General features: G+C 36.5%; 1 protein-coding gene across 2 annotated transcripts in view; it reads left to right on the top strand.

Moving 5' to 3' along the window:
• The window catches only part of WDR25 (WD repeat domain 25), a 68,886-nt gene that overhangs the window by 34,453 nt on the left and 13,145 nt on the right, over positions 1-21,288 (top strand). For both annotated transcript variants that reach the window (XM_034418470.3, XM_034418471.3), the window contains exon 4: positions 15,092-15,222. In XM_034418470.3, coding sequence (XP_034274361.2) covers positions 15,092-15,222 — 131 coding nt within the window. The remainder of the gene's footprint in view (positions 1-15,091; positions 15,223-21,288) is intronic.

Genomic DNA, 21,288 nt, shown 5'->3' with positions numbered 1-21,288 from the left:
AAGGAGGTAGAATGGGGATAGGAAATAAAACACCAAGGTAACAAAGAGGAAAAATATAACAATATTTGAAATACAATGACATAAAGAATAAAGAATAAATTAAATACAGGTAATTCTTGACTTACAACCAGAGAAGAGATGAGAGAAGCAGACGAATCAAGATGTGCAGTATATCAGTGGCAAGAAAGCCATGATAAAGCAGCATGAAGTGTGGTGATGGGAAGACAGCGGATATAGAAGGATAAGATTGGAGGATTTGGGGCCTGTAAGGCATATTGTAGCTCACACCAGATACCCCCATTGGGCTGTAGCTGTTCCACTTCAACCACATTGTGGTTAAGCAAGATATTAACACACATTATGTCTATCATAATGCTTCATTGTGTGTAAAATTCTTAAAGAACCTGAAAAAGCCTTTGTCCTAGATGTTGAGAACAAGCAAGAAAATTAGAGTTGTGCTTCTTGTAACAGGTTCTCCTTTTAAATTCCACAGTGTTGTCCTTGAAGCTTTGGCTTTCAAAACCATGTTAAAAGATTTTTTTTGTTGGTGTTTGACCAACCTTTACAAAAATATGCTGTTACATGTTGGAGGACTCAATATTTAATTGCTACACCTGTGTGTATGTTTGTGCGTGGGTGTGCGTGCATGAATACACACAACATAAATATCATGATTAGTTTACCGTGAGACTCCCCATCTTCCTTTTTCTTGTTTATCATTAAAGTGCATTTCTCACAAAGATGTCACTAATGCTTTCAGCAAAAACCAGCTTGTTACCAGAAATTAAACTGGGTACATTCTCACTTGAAAAATATGAAGCCAGCTGTTCAGATTAGAACTTAATTATAGTTCATTCACCTATCTTCATTATTCTCCATCAGCACAGAGCTTATTTCATTACTGATTAATTTCATTTAGATATATTTTAATCACATGTTTGTGGGTAATTTTTTCCTAGAAAATACTTTTTCATACAGGTTAAGAGGAACTTTTTGAAAACTGGCTTGGAAGAAATCTGGCCTGATTTCTTTGGTGCATTTAGAAGTTTGTAAAACTTTATCACACACATAAACAGCCCTCTGCTTTTTAAAGCCAGTTTTCGCCAACCTAGCACTATATAAAAATGCAGGTTGGTGATTTTGAAAATGCAACACCTCTGGAGATACCTGGTTGGAAAGGCTGACTTATGACCTGTGTTATAACAGCCCAATTTTTCTATGCATTGGGGAATTTATGAAGTTCCTGGTCAAGTAGGGAGAATCTTTGTTCCTCTCCTAATTACTTAAGTGTTTAATTTTCAAGGAGCTACAATCGATCTCTGTTTAATATCTTCCCAGTAATTTGGAAACGAGTACTTGTCTTGCTTAAAGAAGGAATGTGATTCTCAATGATCCAGTAGAGATAATTGAGTCCCTGGAAGAGCAAATTGGCATCAGAGGAAGTACAGATAGGTGATGGTTAAGGACAGGTGGATGTCTAAGGTAGCAGTGTTGACTCATAGGGCCGTTTACCACAAGACATTTTGGAAGATATTTTGCTAAGTGTTTTTGAGGACAGGTCCTCATGATGTTGACTTCGTGTCATTCTCACCCCACTGCTGAAACAGTGATATTATTTTCCCCATGTGGACAATGTAGGACATCAGTTTGCTCATTTCCATTTTGCCTGGCAAGCCTATGGCAGAAATGCTTGCCCTCTCCTCCTATGTATGGCACCTCCGTAGCCAGTTCGGCTTTTGCTACAAGAAAGATTGGCTACTGTTGTTTTTCTGTTTACACTGGTCTATCACACTCTTGGGAGTTCAGGAGATATAACACCCAGGAATTGGTTCATGTGGGTGTTACTTGTGTGCTGTGGAGTACACAAAATAGAAGTGGGTGAGATATAGTCGCGCATACACCAATGTGGAATGGAAGTGGAAGAAGGAAGAACTTTTTACGTGACCACAAACAATTCTCAGAGGAAATTAGCTTCAGGAGGGTAAAAGTAAAGTAAGATTTAACAATGCTGAAAGCCCTCTGACTCAGAATTCTCTACTTTGAATTTCAATTCAGCTCTCCCGATCTCTTAAGAAGGCTTTGGGGAATGGGGGTTGTTTGATAGAAATGTATCAGTCTTCTAGCACTCTGACAAAACTATTTCAGGAAGATCAATAGTCCTGGTCAGAAGAAACACAGAGTAAATAATCAGACACTAAAGATAAATAAATAATAACAGTTAAAACTTGAACCGCTAACCACCCTACCATATATTCAGGAGAACAATTGATTGCTGGTATTCCGATTGGTAGATGATGCTGGGCAAAACACAAAAGATTGATGGGGGGATCCTCCAACTGTCCTGAAACTTCCTCTTATTAAGCTTGGGAAGGGCAGCCACACTGTGCAGCCTCCTCTGTGAAAGATGTGAGAGGTGAGGTTGAATATTGCTATAGCCCAATTTAAGAATGAAGGGGAAAGCTCATTAGTGTAACCATGGGGAATGGCCAATAGAAATACAGAAAGAATACAAATACAAATAAGAATAAAAATACAGTTGAAAGGAATTACCATCAAATCAAATCCTTCCTTAGTGTAAGAATCCAATTATCCCTTGTAGATGGCTCTCAGGACTTCATATTAAAATATCCAGAGAGGAGAAATTGCCAGTGCTCTCCAATGATTGATCTCATATCAGATTGTTCTTACTTTTAGAAAGTGCTCTTAATGTTCAATGAAAACCTACTCTGCCATAATTGAAAACCATTATTTCACACCTTGCACTTTGAGGCAGCAGAGACAGTCACATACCTTATGATATTATTTTGAGTACTTAAAGAGTACTGCCACATTCCTCCTCAGTTGTTCCTCTCAAAGATGAACAGACCAAGCTCCTTTGTCTATCATCACTTCTCTGCATCAAGTGCAGGGTCAAAGTCAGGAAGAGGCCATAGTCCAAAATAGCTTTGTAATCCAAGAATCATAATGTTAGAAGGGATCTTAGAAGTCATGTAGTCCAACTCTCATTTAGTCTAATCAATATTGCACAATGAGAATCCGTTGATAGTGCTTGAGCAGGCTGGCACTACAGTTTTGAAGACACTTTTGAACCAAGAACCTAGTCCTCTAAGTTTGTCAAAGTGTCAGAGGCCTCATGATTCAAGGAGATGAGTTGGCATGCTTTATGCCATGGCTTTTCAGTCTGAACAATTAGTGTTTTCATGGTAGTCCTTTATGGATGAGTCAAGACTAAACTATTAATGTAGTTCTAAGTTTTAGTCCTAAACTGCCCTGAAAGTTGATAGGAAAATCTGAGAAACGTACACATAACACAAATATAGAAAGATTACAATAACAACAGTATTCACAATGAGTTTTGGTGGTTGAGATTTAACTAGGATCTGAGACTCTTTACTCCTAGTTTGCAGTTTAACATTACACCATACTTGCTTTCCCTGCTTCTATTGTTTATATCCTAGTAGTCCTGCAGAATATACAGTCTTCTATTTTGCTCTTCATCACCTTTTTTAGATTAGATTCTTAGCCACACTGCATTGGCCCAAAGAAATGGATGATCGCCCCACTAACTCCTATAGCCAAATTTGTTACATTGATTTATTTTTTTATCCCACTTTCCCCCCCCAGAAAACAATTAATCTATCTTTCTTTCTTTCTTTCTTTCTTTCTTTCTTTCTTTCTTTCTTTCTTTCTTTCTTTCTTTCTCTTTCTTTCTTTCTTTCTTTCTTTCTTTCTTTCTTTCTTTCTTTGAATTTATCAAACAAAAACGAGAACAAGAATAAAAGAAAAATACAATGACAGGGATGATAGGCACATTAGTGCACTTATGCACGCCCCCTCTACTGACCATTTAAGTATGAAGTAAGGTCCACGGAAGTCAATTTGTGACTGAAACTATGAAAATGTGTAGCTGAGACAGCTGGATCAGGTAGAGCATTCCAGTCTTTGACAACTCTATTACAGAAATCATATTTATATAGATGGTTGTCTCTGAAAGAAAGAGAAACTGCTTCTCATCACTCCCTAAATGTCCTGATGGAATCGAGACACAAATTGAGGTCTCATGATCCTAGTATTGTAGAGCAGTTTATTCTAGCTAGCTAAGCCATCCAGCTAAGTTTCATTATATATCCCATCATCCTTATCACATTTGCTAAGTAAATCCCTCCATATAGACACATACATACATGCTGTATAGAGGCAGCCAAGAAGAACATTTGAAGCAGATGCCAAAGTCCTGCAAACAATTGAACTTGCGTAAAGATTAGATAGAAGTGACTCATATACACTCTGTATATTTTACAGGATCTTTTTAAACTGCCTGGGCAGGTCTGTTAATAAGGACAATAGCAATCTTATACCTCTGGAGGGCACCAAAAGGGAATATCTACTCAAGACAATACTAACTTTTTGTTCTGTATGTTGCATCATGATGATAGAAAACAATAATGGCAAACAAACCCAATTCAATGCTAAACACATTCATTATGTGAAGCAGCTCTTTTTCTGAGATTACTGGCCAGTGCTTGATTATTATTTTGCATAAAGCTTAGTTTCTTTTGCCCTGGAGTATAATATTAATCTTATTGTGTCATTTTTGGAGTGTGTTGTAGCTGATATTGCATATTAAAACATAGCCACATCTAAGATCCCGATTTTGTGTTTAAATCTGAAATTTATATGTTGTAGCATTTACATAACAGTGAACATTTTAATTAAACTGCCATCACTTTGTCACAAATAAAACAATACAGCTGCACCTGCAGATTGCTGGGTGGGGTGAAGATAATCATGTTATTTGTATGCCATGAGTGCAGTGTGGTCCATTAGCAAACTGAAATGCCACTCTGGTATGATTTAAAGCACTTTATTTGATGGATGGAAAGTTGCCCAACACTACAGTTACTTTAATGTTCATGAATTAAATGTAATTTAAATTCTTGTATCCATAAATACATTGGTCTAGTTTTCATGGGGAAATTAGGTTATTTAAAACTAGTCTGCTTGATTTCACATTTTTTCCTCCATCATCATTCAGGTGTCACCTGAGATTGGAAGATGTAAATATTGAAATGAGTAAAATTATCTTACGTTATCCAAAAATTAGAACACCCTCTCCCCTCCCCAATTGTAATTCTTTGGCTTCTGAGTGGATACTAAGTAAACTCCTGAAGTACCAAAAAAGTAGAACAAGAAAATGGAGCTAATATATACATTTAAATTTATGGCTACCACTGAAAGAGCATTTTGAAAAGTATAACTAAGTAATATCTTTTCTTTGAGAAGAATGACTGTCAGGGAGGAAATAGATGGTTTATAGAAGAAAAGCCAGTTTGGAAAACTCAAGAATGAGTTAGCCTTCCTGCTTCCTTACCTCTGATTTGAATGGAATGGAACCTCATCCCCAGGTAAGCCTCATTTCTTGAATTCAAGTGTAACATCTAGCTAGGATCAAAATAATTTAGGAGTTACAAGCAAGCAAACCATACGCTTAGGTTTTCAGTATGTAAACTGAGGAGAGATGTAATTGTTGCTCAATATAACCTCATCGAAAAGAAAAAACATCTATAAATTGGCAGTTAGAATTTAAAGTTGAGAAGCTAGATGTTTTAATAATGCAGATCTATTGACTTTGTACTGAAAACATATGTAATTGCCAGGATAGTGAACAACATACAAGTGAGGCAGCTAACAATCCACAAAGCAAATCACTAGTCAACAGTATAATAATGTACTGGTTAGCTATTTATTTTATTTTATATTGCTATGGATAACTCTGCCCTACAAACGGCTTAGTATTTCTTAATCATGGGATGTTTAAAATGTGTGGATTCCCACTCCAAGAATTCTCCAGCAAGAATTAGGGAATTTTTACAAATTAAAATGGTGCGGGGCTACTATCCACTACTTCACCTGGATAGTAATAATCAGCTATCCATTAAAAAAAAGGCAAAAATAAGTTCTGTTCATAGGAGTAACTTCATCAGTTTCATCTTCTGGTAAATGGACGATATATGACTAGGAACACCCAACATGACAGCCATGTTTATGAAACTAATAACTAATCACATGGTTTCCAAATGCCAAACATATTGAAGACCAGAAATAGATTGGAGATTTCAACATTTTTGTCATTACATTCTATGTACTCAGGGCATGGTAGGGCCACAGATGTCAACATAAGATTTTAGAGTGTTAATCTGCTTGACCAAGAAGGACTGAATAATAGATTGGCAATATTTATAATTAACCTGATCGCACTGCAGGCATCGTATTGCATGTATCTCAAGGAGGCTGATGTGAAAAAACATACTATTGCTTGCCTTCCCTGAACAGGATATGAAATACCATCTCTGTGTTCCTAGTGACTGACTATAAATAAATATGTCTCTGTGTCTGTTTTTATATCTTTATATCTTTATAGCTTAAGATGATCCCATCCTTTTTTATACTTTTTCCGTAACATCATTTTGACAATTCTACAATGTCACCTTTTATTCTGAGGAAAGTAGAAAAGGAACTAAATTGAAGATAGAATGTTTTAAGTTAAAAGAGAACTCAAAGGAAATTGGAGTAAACATTAGGGACAAAAGGATGCCACTATTGACAAGACAGAAGGGAATAGCTAAAGTATCCCAGGACATTAGCTATCATTTTTTGAAAAATATCTTTTTAATGTCATATTGTCTATAATAGAATAGGCAAATGTTTGCTTGCAAATTATACTGTTACCTTATTCAAACATTTGAAACTTATAGGTCATTCTCTTAAGTTTTTATCATTCTTTATTTGGGAGTTGAGGATGTGACACAAAAGGGAACAATTAAAAGCAATCTTCATTGAAAAAAAATAGATAAGTCAGCAATATAGGTTGTTTTCTGACTTACAGTTGTCAGGTGAGTTGCACCCCATTTTATGACCCTTTATGACCCTCATTGTTAAGCAAATTACTGCAGTTGTGAAGTGAATCATGTGGTTGTTAAGCAAATCTGGTTTCCCCATTGACTTTGCTTTTCAGAAGCCAGTTGGGAAGGTTACAAATGATAATTACATGACCCCAGGACACTGCAACTGTTATAAATGCAAGCCAGTTGTCAAGTGCCCAAATTTTAATCATGTGACCGTGGGGATGCTACAACAGTTGTAAGTGTCAAAAGTGGTCATAAGCCACTTTTTTTCAGAGCTGTTGTAACTTTGAACTGTCACTAAATGAATGATTGTAAGTAAAGGATTAGCTGTATGTCATAAACCAATACTGTAAAGTAGAGGTTTATTTAAATTAAAACAATGTTCATTTTAAGAAATTGTAAAGGCAGTCTGATTCTGGAGTAAATTTCAGGGGAAAGAGGTATATTTTCTGTGTTGTTTTAGACAACATGAGAGATCCTGGATAAAATGGCCCATAATAGCAAAATTTACTGTGGTGGATATTGAAGGATGTTTTTCTATGGCAGGCAATAAAGCTTTCTGGCAGTACTCTTGCCATTTTATCTTCCTGTATCCTTTTTGAACATGGAAAGAAAAATTAGAATGAAAAGAATTGGGTCTTTTCTTTGCATTCTTCCTTTGGGTGCTGTTACACAATGACTTTAGAGGCAGTAGACAATAGGAATAGAAACTCTTCCTTTGAAAGCATTATCTATGGTTCTGTTTTGAGATTGCTTCAGGCCACAATAGCATCTGAACTTTTATTATAATCCCTGCAAAACATTTTCTGTCCTTAACAAAATAAGTTTCAAACATTCAGGTTTTGCCATATCACAGAATTGCCTAAAATCAAAAGTTCTTAGGAGATACCATTTTCTCCTTCACTAGATGTCACAGGAAGATCAGTAGCTTATCCTAATCTGTTCCTGGGCTATATTTAAACACTAGCTGGATATCCCGGCTTCGCTACAAAACTATGTGATGGGGCTTGATAAATTGACATTTAGAGTTTGAAAATTAATGAGTAGTTATGATCGGCCTCTCCTCTCCCATTCTCTCCCTCAGGCTTGCCCCATAGATCCTCTTCTCTCCCTTTCTCTTCCTCAGGATGGCCTCTCCTGTCCTCTCCTATTCCCTCCTCTCCCTCAGGCTGGCCCCATAGATCCTCTCCTCTCCCCTTCTCTCCTTCAGGCTGGGCCCACAAAAGCCTCTCCTCTCCCTTAGGCTGGCTCCACAGAAGCCACTCTTATCCTATCCCCTTCTCTCCCTTAGGCTGGCCCCATAGACCCTCTCCTTTCCTCTTGTCTCTCTCAGGCTGGCCCCACAGAAGCCTCTCCTGTCCTCTCCTCTCCCCTTCTCTCCCTCAGGCTTGCCCCATAGAAGTCTCTCCCCTTCTCTCCCTCAGGCTGACCCCACAGAAGCCTCTCCTCTCCCTTCTCTCCCTCAGTCTTGCCCCACAGAAACATCTCCTATCCTATCCTGTTCTCTCCCTCAAGGTTTATAGGCCCTTCTCTCCTTGTGGGTTGCCCCAGAGAAGCCTGTCCTATGCTATCCCATTCTCTCCAGAGTTATTTTCAAGTTGGGAGGGGGAGTAGAACGTCTAATTAGCATCAGAGCGTGTTATAATAATATAGGAAATACTAATGCTCTGATGGTTATTTTGAAAAATCCTTTCTTAGTGAGCACCTAGAAGCCAAGAGGAACATACATGGCAAATTTCAAGTTTGTAGGCTTTACAGTTCTGGAGATTTCGTGATTAATGTGTGGGTGGTTTTCACTTTTATATATAGTATATAGATGTAGCATTTAATTACTGTGGATGTTTCCTGATCCTCAGTCTTCCATTAATTAGTGTTCTCCCTGAGCATTCCCAGTCATTGAAAACTTAGTGATATTGACTGGCAAATATTCCATATTTTCAGGTTAAAGTCTCTGACAGATATATTTTTTTTGGTAATTAGTTTTTGGGTGATTAGGAGAATATAGGTAACTGGAAAGAGGAAACTAAAGCTTTTCAGATGGATATAAAGCCAAACTTTGATTCTCTTTTTATAATTTAGGCTTTGCCTTTATCTGTTCTCTCATCCTTTTCCATGTATTGTACTTCTTGCAGAAATATTCTTTTATTTACATTACAATGTTGAAACCTTCTGGATCATACTGTATATATTTCCAACTTATCTCTCTTGACACAAAGGGCATGATTTCACAGCAATTTGTACTTCAGATCACACCAAATTCCATACCTTATTTTGAATGCATGCATTTGGAGAAGATTTGGGTATAATTTCCTGTACTCCAATTCAGTTGAGCTGGACCCAATAGCTTATTAGTCTACTATTCTACTCCAATAATAGCAAATGCTGTTTGGAGGCCCACCAACAAGAAATTAGGTCAGTGACATCTCCCACTAAGGTTCCATAGCCATTGGTATTTAGAGACAAGCCTATCTCGAATTCTGGATAATATTATTTGCCACAAATTTAATTAATTGTAAGTATTTTTTTGTCTCTGATTACAATTTCTCTTGGATGTACAGGAAGATTTAATTTGGTGATAGACTCTCCAATTAAGTTGCAAATCTGCTTGAGATCTTAAAAGTAGATATAATGAGTATTTTTGATAGCAAAAATAACCTTTAGCATTGGGGTAGAGTAAACTAAGGGTGGCAAAGATGGAGCAACAATATGAGAGTGGACAAGAAATGTGGAGGGAGGTTAGGAATATTTTTTAAAATGGTAATATGCAAATTTTAGGAATTACATTACTTTTCAACAAGGTAGGAAAAATTGTTAATATTTAGCAGTCATGGTCAGATTTGCCCACAGTTGAGCTAAAGTTGTGTAAGATTAATTAGAGGACAGCTATTGATTTTCCTGCAAACCAAGACTCTGCTTAAATGAATGAAATTAATGAAAACATATTTAAAATAGACTTACGTTGAATATTGCTAAGTAGCTGGTTTCTATTGATAAAACAACAGGGATCTTGGCAAGAACGTACCACACCTAGGAGGAAATGGCTTATAATACATCCCTGGTTGAGCATTATAGCATTCACTCAATCCAGTGAAAAACAACTGCTTTTTGCTCCAGAACATGGCTTTCCCAAGTGAGGACAATTATATTAAATTCTTGGAGCACAATAAAACTGTAAAGGTTCTTGATATCTTTGCACATATTGGTGAGGAGGATCAGAAACACTGCAATTCTGTTTTCAAAATAAATAATGTTATAGAAAGGACAGGTAAAGATTTTCTGTCTTTTTTTTCCAAAACGTACTCATAACTGGAGTTTAAAATCTGTTTTGATAATGAACAAGGATTCATTGTTTATAGCAGATATAATTATTGTGAATAAAAATGTGTGATCTTGTCAGTGCACCTTGAATCACCAGGGAATAGTTTTATCATGTTATGAGCGAACAGGAGGAAGGATTACATCAAATTATTGTATATTGGGAAATGATTTCCATCTTAACCCTGTAAGCAGACTATAGAAAAACAACATTTTGCTATAAACAAGGCATTCATAATACATATTATTCAACAAAATAGGAAAACAATGAAAATACTGTAAATGTATTTGCTTTCTCACTTTAAACTGCATATTAACATCATTAGTTTGATAAATATAATGGATTTGATAACATTCAAATCCACATAGCTGAATTTCCCGGGGCATTAATTTACAGCTCTAGAAGGGTTGTTTACAAAGCCGATTAGTATTAAGCCACAGGATTCTGTAAAGATTACCACATACAATTAAATTTAGAAAAGAATGTATCCATGGGAACAGCCAATGCCTTACTTGAGAGTATATGCAAATCCTCATTTGATTTAAGAGAAAAATTCAGTGTCCCTCCCACACCATCTCTTAAATCAGCACAAAATAGATTTTAATCTATGGAGGTTTGCTGACAAATATATTGCATATTTTATTGTTTTCTTAAAGACCTAACAATCAGAGAAGAGAAGTCCAGTGGTTTCATTTAATGAGATAGCGCTTGACTCTTATGGGAGACATTGCTGAAATGTTGCTCAGTAGTGTACATGATGTTTATTTGCATAATTTACCTTAGTTAATTCTCTCAAATGTACAATATTCCCTTGAACTGCAGTAACACAGTGGAAGACTGACTAAATCTATTTTCCACAGTACACTCATGTTCTATTTGTGCAGGCTTCAGGTTGAAAAAGGAATGGACATTCACAAGATCCTTCAGGGCAGATCCATGTTTCAATAGCTCCCCCCCCTCACCCCACCTATCTTCTCTGTGTTATAGAATCTCCTTAATATCCTGCTTACACAAATTTTAAAATTATCTTTGGTGCCTCATTTCTCCACCTCTGTCCTTCCGCCCCTCCCCCACACACCAGCCAACTAATTATTCTAAGATAACTATTGCCAGCCTGGCGCCTTCCAACAATTATGTTTGCTGGATGTTGAGGTCTTTAGTCCAACACATGTGAAGGGAACTAGGTAGGGTCACAATATGCTAGTGCTATAATGTTATTTCAAAGAAGTCCATTTTATCTGCAGTGTCTGCAGAGACAATGCAGTACAATAATATATATTTGCAAGCTGACACCTTTAAGTAATTTCTCGACTAATTTTGATTACAGAGCAGATAATTAAGCTTTCCATAGCCATCCATACGACAGAATCTGTGACAACACTGAACACATTTCATCACTTTTTTTTATCTGCGCTACTTCCTAAATTTATTTCTTTGAAATTCTGAATTATTTGTACTTAAGTTTTCTTAGTGGCTCAGGTTTAACTTTGCTATGTCTGAGAGTCTTAATGTTCTTTTGTAGCCAGATCTGCTGTATGATGTCATGTCTCTGTGTCATTTCTTTTAACTTCCAGATTGTCTTTCAAACTTTCAATCTTTGCATTTTTATAACATCTATAATATTATTCCTGACTATGGGGTTTTTTTTAAATAGGTTGTCCAATGATATAATTCTAAGTAAAAAAAAACTGTCTCCTTTAATGGTAACGTACATTATTTGCAAATGTGATAAATCAACCTTACTGTCTTTTGGACAGCTCTCTTGCTCATTCAGTTGAGTGGGACTCTGGACTTCTGCCTTCAAATTCTTCTCTTATAGCACTTCTCTATATTATCATGTTCTTATTTTATATCTTTTGCTCCTATTTTTTTTTTCTAAATTTCTTTCCTTATGTTTAATTTGTATTTTTTTTATGCTGTTCCCCAAACAGTATAGTAAATAAAAAGACCTCCATTCATAAACCTTTCTTCTGTATCAGTACCGTAATTTACATAACATTTCAATATGTGAGTTAACATGGTTTCAGCAACCGAACACCTATATGTAAAGCATACTTTGTACGCTGCCTAGAGTCGCATTTTTTGAGATAGGAGTTTGCTTCCTTGATATTTATTCCCCACAATATATCATAGATTACTTTTTTTTTAAAATCAGCACTTACATGTCCTAAAAAAATTCATTCATTTCCTCATCTTTAGTAAACAACCTTTCAATTTACAGAATTTTTTTTGCCATTTATGCATAACTTACAACTGTTCAGTCAAAGTTCATGTAAAAACCATGCTCTTTTGGGTATTAATTTTTAGATCCTTCTTATTGCATCTTAACACTAGCTAAAATTTGCTGTAAATCATTTGTTTTTAGCCAACAAAAGAGGCATCTACTGCATTAAAAATACACCAAAGTTCCCATCCCTTGTCCCATCATTACAAGCACACATTTATAGATTAATACATTTATTGTACTTCGCAATCAATCTTTATAGAAAAAATGTCATAATTCAATCCTATTCACTTTATCATAAGCCTTCTCTAAATCAACACACATTTTCTCATTTCAGTTTCATCTCAAATCATTTCTTCACTTCTTTTTAATTCCATTCACTCTGCTGGACATTTTTGGCTAGCCCTTTTCACTTATTTTCAAAAATATATGAAGCTGTACCAAAACTGCTATCAAGTCAAGCTTTACATTATTTGCATTATATGCAAGCCAGGATCTCTAATCTAGAGATTGTCTTGCAGGCCAGTATACTGTTCATTAGATCCTATCAACTTGGAAGTATATGCAGTATATTTACTACCATACTTGCAATTTGGGGGTCCTCCTAGATGCATGACTCCTGGTCAAGGAGCAGGTAGCAGTCATGGCTAGGAGGACCTTTGCACAGATTTGTCTGGTGTGCTAGTTGTACCTGTTCCTGATTTGGCAGGCTCTATTTACAGTAACTTGTGCCTTGGTCACCTCCAGATTGGAGCATTGCAATGCACTCTACATGGGCTGCCCTTGAAGAGTTCTCAAAAGCTTCAACTGCTAGAGAATGCAGTGGCCCAAACAGTCGTGTACTTTCCTAGGGCAGCATATGTTACACCTCTGCTCCATGATCTGCATTAATTACCAGTTTGTTTCTGGGTCCAATTTTTAGTATTTAAAGTCCTTCATGGCATGGGACCTGATTGTCTGAGGAACCCCCCTCCCTGGTTACATCAGCCTGCCTCATTAGATGCGGCAGAATAAGCATGTTGAATAAGCAGAATAAATATTGGCCAGGGTCCTTCATTTGATGGGACCCAAGAGACATGCCATTTTTGTTGCAGTGCCTGCCTTATGGAATATTTTTCTTTCTGAAATTAGACTAGCTCCTTTCCTCAGGTCTTGAATATGTTGTCAGGCCTGGAGCTGGCAGGCAACTGGAGACCTGCTCACATGGTTCTATTATTGAGATGGCCATTTGTATCCTGTCTCTCCTATGGCTTGTATTTCAATTTTTATGATATTTATTAGTAAGGTTTTTAAATTGTATACTTTTTCTTTTTCTTTTTTATTGATTTTTATTTGCCGCCCAGAGTTGCTTTTGGTGAGATGGACGGCTACAAACATTTAGCTAATAAATAAATATTAATCAATAAATGCTGTTGTGCTCTTCAAAGCAGTCCTCAAATCCACCTTCTTTAGGAAGTTTTTGTCTTAAGTTCTTAGTTCTTATGCTTTGATGCAACTTAGTATGTAAGAACACTTCCTTTAGACCGTTTGCATTGACATCGGAATGCGTTTCAAATCTCAGTGTTCCTACAACAATAGAATTATTATCTAAAACTTCTTTTTACTGGTTCCATGCTGATTTGTTGCAAACCAGAACAAAACTGCTATTTTCTTATGCAACATTGCAGTTCTGCAGAACTCTAGAGAGTAGTTGACTTTTCCATGGGTAGAAATCTTCTTTCACTGTGTCTCCTGACCCTGAACTTCAGCTTCCTGATTCTGGAATCTATAGATATAGTTTAGTATCTCTCTCTCCCTGCCCCCTGTTTGTTGCCATGGCAGCATTCTACCATATCTATTGGTATTGCCGGCTACAAAAAATGCTAACAAGTTATCCTTTCACTTTTGCAGCTTGCTAGAGGATTTTAAATTTAAGAAAAAAAGGAAGCTGTGCATCTGAAAATGTTTTCCTCATAATAACCACTCCAATTTTTAAGTATTTTTGACAAATGATCATAGATGTGTACATGACATGAACTCAAAATGAGCATGGGGGCATTAACAATTTTACATGCCTCTTACATGAAGTGAGATGATTTTTTGTTACTTCGGGATTTGTGTTAGTTTAGAGGCCTGGCAGTGGATGAGGAACTTCTGTTGTATATTTTTACCAGTCAGTTGAACGGGAGCACTGTTTAGTTCATGATGTACCCTGCATATCCTTTAAGATCAGACAAAATGATTGCAGATCAGCTTTGAAAAGTTTTGGAGGAACTGAAGAGTAGAAATAATGGTTTTTCTTATTTTCCTTCTGTCAAATTTTAGATTATAAGATCCTCAGAAGACCAAAACAGTCCTGAAATATTTGTAACAAATATCACTATACATTTGTAAAGTGTATAGTGTTTACAAATAAAGGAGTATAGTGTTTACAGAAATAAGAATAGGGGTGACAACATTCAAATAGAGTACCTCCTCTGAAATTCATTCATGTAAAATCCTTCTATATTAGTCAAAAGTCTTGTACCAAAGCCTTTAATAAATGCTCTCATATTTATTTTATCATTATAATTTTACATTTGGCTTACAATATGGGAATACTATGTACACTAGTGTAAACTCTTCCAAAAAAAGTCAATCTTGATGTTCCTTCTGTTGTTATTTTAGGAACACAGCTTTTTAGCAGCAAGAATGAATTTCGAATCAGCACCCTGACATTTCATCCTCTTGATCCAAATGTTTTTCTTTGTGGAGGATTCAGTCCAGAAGTTAAAGCCTGGGATATAAGGTCTTCTAAGGTAAAAATAAAATTGAAACGAAAATTATTTGTACTTGCTTTTGATAACTATTCTGGAAATAATAAATGTATGTGGATAATACATTCTCTCTAAAGCAAAAACTGAATAAAGAAGAAAAAAGTAGGAGCATGTTTGATAAGTTTGTTTTGTTTTTAATTTCCTTGTCACTTACTACTGTGCATATTCTGGCAGTTGTGATAGCTATTAAAAAGTAATTTTCACCTGTAGAAACTGATTTATTAGTAAGGCATCATTTGCTGAAATAAGCAGCAATTTGTGAATTTTTGAAACTGTCTGCCAGAGGGGTTTTTTTTCCTGTTTTTCTGTTCACCTGCAAGAACCTTTAACATTTATTTGTGGATTTCTAATGTTAGAGTCTGGATCTATCATCACGAAGTTTGATATCAAAACACCACTCTGTTTATCTGAGGAAAATTTGATTAAACACAGTGGGACTTACTTCCAAGCAATCATGATAATGATGCACAGTTACAGAACATATAATGCTCAATTTACAGGAAGTACTACACAGAAGGAGAATATGATAATTAACTATTATTTCATATGGTAAAAGTAAGAGGTTGCATATAAAAGGAAACTGACTAATTACCCAATAATAATTGTCTCTCATTATAATACGGTAAAGGGCAGTGATCAGGTTCTCTAGAGAATAGTCTAAGGCAATTGAATATGATGTAAGTTATTTTAAGAACTAATATTTTGATGCTTTAATATCCATAGAGAGATAATCACAAGAAAGAACATGTCTGCTCTTAGCACATATTTTGAATATTCTAGCATTTGTCAGCCTTACTAAAATCCACACTTCTGGCCCCACTGGATTTTCTACCAATATTCAACTTGGAAGTTTCAAAACCCTTTTTCATATGACTTCTGAGTTTTTCTCTATTAATAATAATTTTACATCCTATTTACATTTAAATCTCTCTTGTCCTAAGTTTTAATATTCTATAGCATTTTTGATTTAAGGACCTCTTCATCAAAATAGTTACAATATGTTTCAATATTTCTGATTTATTATTTACAGCCAGGTTGATTCTAATGTTATGCAACTCAGGTCACTTGGCAAGATATGCACGTTGAAACAACTTCTTTGTGACCAGTGATATGTTAGAGGTGGATGGGTAGAGAGATAAGGATATTTTTTGATAGCAAAACAGATCGCAAAACAGGTATTGATATGGGAAGTATAGAATCTGGCAACCTTAGTACAACATGCTAGCTAAAATGGTGATAGTTATGTTGGGCCAAGTATGCCAGGTGTAACTGCATTGAAACCTGCAACATCTGCTAGAAGAGACCCATACTCAGTAGAAGGCTACTCTGACCATCACAGTGTTGAGCATCTTCAGACAATCAGGAAGCTGAACCATAAAACAAATTCAGTGGTCATTGTTTTTCTCCTGCTTTAATTTTAAAATTACTTCCATCCTCAACAGCCATGATAAAGGGGCCCATGACCTTTCCAGGAAACCATAATGTGAATGCTCTGATACTGATTCTCAACCTGCCACTGTCATACCTCCAGAAAAATCTGCTGCTATCAATGTTCCAATAGCAAATCTGCTTCACAAATTACAAAAACAGCAGCACCTAGACTACTATGCCCAGGCCCATCAGAGTGGAATTGAGACCACTCATAATAATCCTCCTCAATAATGAATATTGAACATTGGATCAGAATCTATTACACTTGTAAGCCTAGTATTACATTCCTGTTGGACTTCTGTGTGGGTACAGTCCTGAAACTGTGCCATGACATCCCATTGGTCATTTCAAGATTCTGCCCTCAGGGGCCAGAGATTTTTGGTGGCCACATCTCAGAATGAAGGTAGAGCAATATGTTCCTTTATGCCTTGTTTGCTGTCTCTCCAAGGCATTCAGAGGCAGCTAGTTGGAGAACTCCCACCATTGCCAACACCAGAAAGACCTTGGCAAACCTTGGCAACCTCATCACAGAGCTATCTCTGTCAAAGGAAGCATTCTCACCAAGATGGTTCATTTCATTCCTTGTACAGGCTTACCCACTGACAAAAATGTGGCAAGTATCTTTTAAAATAACATATTCCAAATATGTTTCAAGTTTCTTTTTATTCTACATGGGTTACCAGAACGCCTGATGTCAGACTGGGGTCCACAATTCACTTCTTGGTTTTGGCAGACACTCTGACAGGTTGACATGCAACTTCATCTTTCTTCGGTTCATTATCCACAATCAGATAAGAAAATATGCTTCACTTCCCATTGTCTTGGATGCATCTTGCATATTTTTATCAAGTTCATGTTCCTTACTCTCTATAATACAGGACATCCCCTTGGTTTTCAGAGGGTCTCTAGGAGATAAAGCAGAAAATAGCTAGATCGTAGTTGAAGGAAGGCAGAACATATATCTGATTGATCATGGGTTTATACTCAAGTTCTGGCTTTCTCAGTGTTGATAGGAGAAGCAAAGGATTTCTTCTCCTTCTTACTGCACCAGTGTGTTGTCATCCAGTCTCATTAAGGTAACTAATTCCGTTCTGGGAAGGATCTAATTGCATTTGTAACCAGTTAACACATCATTTTGCTGATGAAGTCACTCAGAGTTGCTCAAGTCTGGATTTCACTTGGACAGAGTCTATTGTGGCATCTGGGACCTCTTGCCAGGATATCTGGGATTCATTTTGACCATTATCTTATCTACTGAGAAAGTAAGTGGGATGTTTTTGACAATATCCTTTGCTACTTGTAACCTAAACCTTTGTCCCTCCTGGCTTCTTTGTGTGCCCAGAGGAGGGTATATTCTCTGGATCTGAAAGATTATCAGTACCTCTTTTGGGGAGAGGGTGTTTCTAGCAGCTTCGAGCGAGGTTGTGGTACATTTTCTTCTTAGGAGTCCCTCTCTAGATTCAAGCTTCTTTTTTTAGCAAAGGTTGTGGAGACAATGCCAGTGCTTTAAGTTTGGCAAGGTCAGGAAATAAAAGCAGCAGGGATTTCACAAATGTACTTTATTTTTGTGAGCAAAATAATAGAACCTTGGAGATCTGTTGGAGTTTTTCTTTACCACGTTCTTATACTTAACAAAAACAAGATGTTGATTATTGATCAACTGATTATTTTCAGTTTCTTTCTCTCACTTTCCTCTTTCTCAAGATTGAATCACCATTTCCCTCTCTTAATGGTTCATTCTTCCTCCCCAAAGCCAGTTCTTCATTCTTTCCAGGATTAACTGTAGAGTGCCCTAGATGAAATGTCACCCTTATAAATCAGGATTTAGGATTTTTGGGTGCATTAGTGAATTATATTTGTTAAGATCTGGATGGGAGGTAGTACGTCTGTCCAGGTCCTGTTAAATATATCAGTACCATGAACCCGGGTATCCTTTGGGGACTGGAATTTGGGGGGCACTCTTTTAAAGTAGTTCCAGACTTTCTTTAATGGCTGGATCCAATCAGAAATGGTAAAGAAAAAGGAGGTTGATTCAGTGGCTGCTACCTTGTTGGGTGCCACAGGGGGCTGGTTTTCTTCCTCTAACTCTTTAATATCTGCATAAAACTGCTAGGTGAGATCATCTGACAACTTGGGATGCAATACCATCACTATCTCCTTGATATCCAACTTTGCATTACTATTTTAGGATGCACTGGTGAGATAGATGAGATCTTATCCCAGCATCTGGAGGCTGTGAAGATCTGGATGGGACAGAACAGCTTAAAACGGAATGCTTGCAAGATGGAGTTACTGTTTTGTCCTTCAGGATGCTTGAGAGCTTCCAGTAGTGAGACTTGTTGGGGAAGCATTTATCCCTCTAGAAGTAGGTCTATGACTTGAGGTTTCTTCTGTCTCCTGTTTGAACAAGGGATATGCATGTAGATTTGCCATGTTTTGATTGAAAACATAATAGATCATCCTTTCACCCTGTACAGTAGATACACGGAATTACCTATATTTAAATTATATTAAATTAAATATAGTTTTGAAATAAAAGAAGCTGTCACTAGTCTATATGTAAATAATAGACATATATATGTATCCATGCAAGCACTCAATTCTTATCATTTCCCTTTTTTCCACTTTTCCAATAATGTCTGTTCTCTGTTGTATTTTATTTAATTCTTGATGGTGAGCAAAGTTCCTTTGCTTGGAATGTTGGTATTTTGGCAAGCAAATAGCAGTGACTGGCTAATCCTTTTTTCTTAATATCTTTGCAAAATTTCAATAGATGGAATTAAAGCAAAATAATAACAGCAAGGGAAGTAATGGCTAGCTCATGCTTTGGATTGATTTATGGTATTATTAGTTAGGTGAGACTGTTACATTTTATTCTTTTCCAGCCCCGTTGGCCAGCTATAGGACACTGATAGCAGCATGTAGACATATACAGAGCAGAAAGGCTGTGCAGCTTTATGCTTGTCTATTGGCAGAAGACAGGATGATGGTGCAGTGATTAGAATGCAGTACTGCAGGCTACTTCTGCTGCCTGCCGGCTGCCTTCAATTTGACAGTTCAAATCTCACCAGGCTCAAGGTTGACTCAGCCTTCCATCCTTCCGAGGTAGGTAAAATGAGGACCCAGATTGTTGGGGGCAAGAGGCTGACTCTGTAAACCACTTAGAGAGGGCTGTAAAGCACTGTGAAGCGGTATATAAGTCTAAGTGCTATTGCTATTCTTCTCTTTTGCTGCACGTCATCCCAGGCATCCTATGCCAGAGTGCCGAAGAGGACAGAGAAATGCCTCTGTTCCTCAAGCATTGCAGCTGGTCATTAACACAGTTAAGTCACATGTATTGTAGCAAAGTATGAATCAGCTGACATTTTTCATTAAATCCATATACTTAAATACAATTTTTTGGGTTTTGCCTTCCATTAAAAAAAATGGAAGTTTTTTTTTTTTTTTTTGCTTTGCTGTAAGTTGGCACAGCCCTCTTTCTTTTCACATACTCCTCCTATGTTTCCATTGTAGCCCAATAACAATTTCTATGAAAATTGCAAAATGCTAAAATAACAAGCTTTTTTCACTTTTCTCCCCTTCTTCCTCTTGAAAGATGTATTTGACTAGTCATAAATCACTAGGCTTAAATTACTGCAGCTCTCTGTGTATGGTATTTCAATATATATCTATTTTCAGATTTCATTATTTTTTTCAGTTACATTGAGCCTGATTGTGCAAACCAGGAGGCACATTTTCCTCTTTTCTTTTTCCATTTCCATATCTTTACAGTCATATCTGGAATGGGAGAAAAAAATGTTCTGCCTGGCATTTCATAATTGGGAGACCATAATGTACTGAATTTACCCTTAATTTGAAAAGTGTTGGCTGATGACCTTCCAGTTGCTTTGCGATGCATATTCAGAGTGCCTGTCCTATAATATATGCATTTTAGGTAGCGGTTTCTCATTTTAAAGGATCCATGAAATATTTTTTTCTTATTTACATGCTAAAGCTTTGATCCTGTTTTTCCTTAAATTGGATTTTAAGCCTTTCTGTTTGTCATGCAAGTCAGAAAAGCTGCTGACAACTCTTTGAGTCTATATGAATTTTTTAAAACCCATCTCTCCTTTTTTTCAGATGAACAAGCAATTTGTCAGTCCTTGGTTTTTGTTTACTTTAATTTACTAGAAAAATCATATTTACCCTGTGATTCCACAAGGATGAATTTGAGAGGTTCATAAGAACACTAAGTTTAATAAAGAGACTATGCCTAGTCCTTGTCATAGGTGAAGACATGCTTGAAAGTTTCTGGCTAATTCCTACTGATAATCCTAGAACATGGGTGGAATAAAATAATAAAATTCAGAGTTAATGTGGTAACATTTTTCCTTTTTCTTAATGAAAACCTTCATACCAGTTTGATTAAAATGTTAGAATACCTAATTGTGGCCAATTCATATTTCTTGCTGAACTTATCTGGCTTATTGGTCAACATTTGTACTGAGCAGTCTCCTATTTTAAGGACAAAAGCCCAGAAGTTTGTTTTTCTAAATGAAATATACCCATTTGCATTGATTTTGTTGGCCAGTCAGACCATTTTTGTCCAATAATAATAGATAAAAACGTATTTTGAGA

Source organism: Pantherophis guttatus, chromosome 1 (genome assembly GCF_059756535.1).
Source record: "Pantherophis guttatus breed Tessera chromosome 1, ASM5975653v1, whole genome shotgun sequence".
In the NCBI taxonomy this organism is placed as follows: Eukaryota; Metazoa; Chordata; class Lepidosauria; order Squamata; family Colubridae; genus Pantherophis; species Pantherophis guttatus.
Note: the sequence above shows the minus strand (reverse complement) of the source record. Positions and strands in the feature narration are given on the sequence as shown.